This window comes from Austrofundulus limnaeus, unplaced genomic scaffold (genome assembly GCF_001266775.1).
Source record: "Austrofundulus limnaeus strain Quisiro unplaced genomic scaffold, Austrofundulus_limnaeus-1.0 Scaffold1856, whole genome shotgun sequence".
Lineage (NCBI taxonomy): Eukaryota > Metazoa > Chordata > Actinopteri > Cyprinodontiformes > Rivulidae > Austrofundulus > Austrofundulus limnaeus.
In genome coordinates, this window is record NW_013954258.1 from 6,229 (window position 1) to 11,915 (window position 5,687).

Here is a 5,687-nt window from a genome sequence, read left to right on the forward strand (position 1 = left end):
TGTTCTCACCTGTGTTGTTCTCACCTGTTGTTCTCGCCTGTGTTGTTCTCACCTGTTGTTCTCGCCTGTGTTGTTCTCACCTGTTGTTCTCACCTGTGTTGTTCTCACCTGTTGTTCTCGCCTGTGTTGTTCTCACCTGTTGTTCTCGCCTGTGTTGTTCTCACCTGTTGTTCTCACCTGTTGTTCTCGCCTGTTGTTCTCGCCTGTATTGTTCTCACCTGTTGTTCTCACCTGTTGTTCTCGCCTGTGTTGTTCTCACCTGTTGTTCTCGCCTGTGTTGTTCTCGCCTGTGTTGTTCTCACCTGTTGTTCTCGCCTGTGTTGTTCTCACCTGTGTTGTTCTCACCTGTTGTTCTCGCCTGTATTGTTCTCACCTGTTGTTCTCGCCTGTGTTGTTCTCGCCTGTGTTGTTCTCACCTGTTGTTCTCACCTGTTGTTCTCGCCTGTTGTTCTCACCTGTTGTTCTCACCTGTGTTGTTCTCACCTGTTGTTCTCACCTGTGTTGTTCTCACCTGTGTTGTTTTCACCTGTGTTGTTCTCACCTGTATTGTTCTGCAGTCAGTCTGCTTCACTTTATTCTTTGAGTGTTGTCTTTGTAAGACATCACCCTGCTTCAGTCTGACATCCTGAACAAATGATCCGACCTGCATATGGCTCCCTGAGCAGCACCAACAGCAGAGCTCAGTAAACATCACAGATTAGTTTCTCTCTGCTTCACCTGTGAGGAGAGAAGTCATCAGTTTGAAAGCAGTCAGCAGGAACCAAGTGTTCATCTGAGAGCAGTTTGGAGATTTACTGCTCACAGACACAAACCAACCTCTGCTTCTACTGCTGAGGAGGTCCTCACAGAGCAGTCCTGACCTCATCAGCTGCATTATAAATCCTGCAGGACCCCTCAGAGGTCAGAACAGTCCAGGTTGTGGTCTCAGCTGACACATGAACCCCTCTGAATACTGGGCCACAGAAAGTAGTTGGATGTTTCAGACAGGAGGTGTTGGGACCTTTAACATGTACTTTTGACTATTTCTGTTTATTTAGCTTTATTTAAAACACGCTGTTTGATTTGTTGACTGGTCGGACGGTTGGTCAGCTGGTTGGTTAGTTAATTGTTAGTTGGTTAGTTGGTTGGTTAGTTAGTTTGTCAGTTGGTTAGTTGGTCAGTTGGTTGGTTAGTTAGTTTTTTGTTAGTTGGTCAGCTGGTTGGTTAGTTAATTTGTCAGTTGGTTGGTTGGTCAGTTGGTTGGTTAGTTAGTTTGTCAATTGTTTGGTCAGTTGGTTGGTTAGTTAGTTTGTCAGTTGTTTGGTTGGTCAGTTGGTTGGTTAGTTAGTTTGTCAGTTGTTTGGTTGGTCAGTTGGTTGGTTAGTTAGTTTGTCAGTTGGTTGGTTGGTCACTTGGTTGGTTAGTTAGTTTTTGGTTAGTTAGTTGGTTGGTTGGTCATTTAGTTAGTTGTCATCTGGTTGGTTAGTTAGTTTGTCAGTTGTTTGGTTGGTCAGTTGGTTGGTTAGTTAGTTTGTCAGTTGGTTGGTTGGTCAGTTGGTTGGTTAGTGTGTTTTTGGTTAGTTGGTTGGTTGGTTGGTTGGTTGGTTGGTTGGTTGGTTGGTTGGTTGGTTGGTTGGTCGTTTAGTTAGTTGGTCCGTTGGTTGGTTTGTCGATTGGTTGTTTAGTTAGTTGGTCCATTGGTTGGTTAGTTAGTTGGTTCATTGGTTGGTTTGTCGAGTGGCTGGTCATGTTTGTTTGTTAGTTGACTGACTGGTTGGATGGTTGGTTGACTGACTGACTGGTCGGTCAGTCGGTTGGTTGACTGACTGACTGGTTCATTGATTGGTTGGTTAGTTTGTTTGTTAGTTGACTGACTCATTGGATGGCTGGTTGATTGATTGATTGACTGACTGACTGGTTGGTTGGTTGGTTGGTTGGATGGATGGTTGGTTGACTGACTGACTGACTGACTAGTCGATCGGTCGGTTGGTTGACTGACTGGTTCATTGGTTGGTTGGTTGGTTTGTTAGTTAGTTGACTGACTGGTTGGATGGTTGGTTGATTGATTGATTGATTGACTGGTTGGTTGGTTGGTCCATTGTTTGGATGGTTGGTTGGTTGGTTGGTTGATTGACTGACTGGTTGGTTGGTTGGTCCGTTGTTTGGATGGTTGGTTGGTTGATTGACTGACTGGTTGGTTGGTTGGTTGGTCAGTTGTTTGGATGGTTGATTGACTGATTGGTTGAGTATTTAACTGGTTGTCCTGTTTTCTCTCCACAGGAAGTGCTGGTACTGCAGTGACCTTTAACAGAAATGGTGATGCTCCTGGACGCTACGACCTGTTCCAGTACCAGTGGAACAACGTGACTGGGCCAGGGTACCATGTAATCGGTCAGTGGACGGAGAGCCTGCAGCTCAATGTGAGTTTATCACTTCCAATCGTTTCACTCTGATTTCTGCAGCTATGAGAGGAGACTTTATAAAGGTCTCTGGGTTCTTATTTCCTGATATTGAACCCAAAATAATACAAACTGGTTTGAAAAGCCTCAGACCAAGACAGACCAAAGGGCCAAAGACAAAGACTCTAATGACTAATAATTCTCCAGATGCTTCGTTAGTCTGATCCTGAAACATGTTCTGACTGGCCTAACAGACAAAGTGCTGCTGAGTTAGAGCAGATGTGGTCTTTCAGGAACTGTAGACTTGTTCTTAACAGTTTGGACTTTCTGAGGACAGTCAGGATCCAACAAGTAGAAACATCCAGTGAATCTACTGTCCTGAAGACCAGTGAATTTATTCAAGCAGAAACTCTCGAGGAAACATTGTTACATCAGAGTTTTACTGAAAAAGAATCAAAAGATGTCAACAAGGATTTTTAAAGAACATGTAGGTCAGAACCATGAATCCTGAATCTGTGCAGGAAAAAAAGACAAAATCACAACCAAAAAACTCTGAAGACTTTCTGACAGCCAACTGACTTCAAACCTTCTGGAAAGTTTGAGTAGAAAACAAATAAATCATCTTTTTTCAAATTAAAACAACTAATTTCTCATTTAAAAAGGAACCTAAACCAGTGTAAGAACCTGAAGGTCTGAAGGAAACCTGTTGGAGCAGGTCCTCCTGTCTGCTCCGGTCTTCAGCAAGTCCTCCTCGTCTGAATTCAGAACCACGTCTGTGCTCTTTCACAACACTAAATTATTCAGCGGATCGGCCCCCGGTGCTCCAGATGTGGCGGACTTGTTGCCATTAGGCCTCCCATTATTGCTCCTCGCCCATAATTCCTGGGTGTGTATTTCACGCCGCGTCGCCCTCCACGTTACAAAGAGGAGCCATTACAGAAACGATAGGTTCCTGCGCAGCGCCGGGACCTGATATGAATTAGCTGAGGAACATGTAGAAGGTAATTTGACACGGAGGCTCAGAGGAGTAATCAGCAGAGTAACCTTTGTTTGAACTGGCTGTTAACAGAGTGAGAGAAGAAGAAAACTCCTCTCCCCGGAGGGCTTTCTGTCCCGATGTGTTCAGATCAATTATCTTAATGTGCTGCCGTGACAAACCTGATGTGTGCAGCAGAGAGGAGGCCTCCTGGATCCTCTCAGCCCTCGTCTTCCTGCTGTTGGATTTACCTGCTCCATCAGACACCGGCTCAGTCTGCCTTCATGTCCCAGATCTACAGCTCCATCATTTTTTATTACGGCCATTAAAATAATAATGACACAGTGGAATCTGATGGGGGTTTGTGTTCCCTTGAGCTTAGTTTTGAATGAATTTAGGACCTGATTAGGACCAGATCCATTTATTATGTTTTAATCAGTAAAAACTGAGGGAGGGAGGGATTTTTTTCATGTCTGTAGTTGAATAATGTTTCTGTTGGAGTTAAAACTAAAACTAAACCCATCTGCTGTCAGAACTAAACACACATCAGTACAGATTATTAAACACATCTAAAACCTGATCAGTCCAGTCAGATCAATACATCTACAACTTCCTGCTTCAGATCTCTGAGTTTCAAACTGACCAATCAGGTTTAACTGTGATTCAGCAGGAAGAACATCAGATCTGCTGTTTGACAAAGACTGATGATGTCACAGCAGCTGTAGAGAGGCCATCAAAGAATAAAGTCCTTCTATATCCTCCTCACAGCCTCAAACCCAGCCTCTTCTTCCCCACACTGCCACTGCAGCGCCCCCTGGTGACAAGAAGTATTCACAGCAACAGAAGTATTTATTGGACCTGCCCTGTTCACAGCAGTGTTGACATGGAGACGCCCTGTTGACAGCATTGTTGACATGGAGCCATCTTGTTGACAGCAGTGTTGACATGGAGCCGCCCTGTTGACAGCATTGTTGACATGGAGATGCCCTTTTGATAGCAGTGTCGACAGGGCGTCTCCATGTTGAGAGCAGTGTCGACATGGAGCCGCCCTGTTGACAGCAGTGTCGACAGGGCGTGTCCATGTTGACAGCAGTGTCGACATGGAGCCGCCCTGTTGATAGCAGTGTCGACATGGAGCCGCCCTGTTGACAGCAGTGTCGACAGGGCGTTCCATGTTGACAGCAGTGTTGACATGGAGACGCCCTGTTGATAGCAGTGTTGACATGGAGACGACCTGTTGATAGCAGTGTTGACATGGAGACGACCTGTTGATAGCAGTGTCGACAGGGCGTGTCCATGTTGACAGCAGTGTTGACATGGAGCCGCCCTGTTGACAGCAGTGTCGACAGGGCGTTCCATGTTGACAGCAGTGTTGACATGGAGACGCCCTGTTGATAGCAGTGTTGACATGGAGACGACCTGTTGATAGCAGTGTTGACATGGAGACGCCCTGTTGATAGCAGTGTCGACAGGGCGTGTCCATGTTGACAGCAGTGTTGACATGGAGCCGCCCTGTTGACAGCAGTGTCGACAGGGCGTTCCATGTTGACAGCAGTGTTGACATGGAGCCGCCCTGTTGTAGCAGTGTTGACATGGAGCCGCCCTGTTGATAGCAGTGTCGACAGGGCGTGTCCATGTTGACAGCAGTGTTGACATGGAGACGCCCTATTGATAGCAGTGTCGACAGGGCGTGTCCATGTTGACAGCAGTGTCGACAGGGCGTGTCCATGTTGATAGCAGTGTCGACAGGGAGTGTCCATGTTGACAGCAGTGTTGACATGGAGCCGCCCTGTTGACAGCAGTGTCGACAGGGCGTTCCATGTTGACAGCAGTGTTGACATGGAGCCGCCCTGTTGTAGCAGTGTTGACATGGAGACGCCCTGTTGACAGCAGTGTCGACATGGAGCCGCCCTCTGTAAAGGTGACAGGTGTAATGGATGAGCTGAAACACTGCTGGTTTGTCACAGGTCAGACGGGACAGTGTGGACGGTTTGTTCAGGAGCAGAGAGAGGAACACACCAGAGCTGAAACAGTTATTCTGTTTCTTTAGGAAGCTCTGAGTCAGACATGAAACAACCTAATGATGGTTCACTAAAGTACAGTCACATAATAACACATGAGCTGACAGCAAAACTGAGCAAATATGGGATTAAGTCGTCAAAGTGTCACCTCCCTGTAATCTCCCTCACAGTGTGAGGATTAAATTGTTCCTATCAGCGGTGCAGGATTACCAGCTGCATTCATCCAAACAGCTGCTGCTGCTGATGAGTCTGCAAATTAACTAAATCCCTATAAACCACACGTTAATAACACACACACACACACACACACAC

General features: G+C 46.2%; 1 protein-coding gene across 1 annotated transcript in view; it reads left to right on the forward strand.

Moving 5' to 3' along the window:
* LOC106536518 (metabotropic glutamate receptor 7) overlaps nucleotides 1-5,687 on the forward strand; it is a gene marked incomplete at its 5' end in the record, with an annotated part of 23,286 nt that overhangs the window by 1,942 nt on the left and 15,657 nt on the right. Inside the window, 1 exon segment of the mRNA XM_014033813.1 lies at nucleotides 2,260-2,399. Coding sequence (XP_013889267.1) covers nucleotides 2,260-2,399 — 140 coding nt within the window.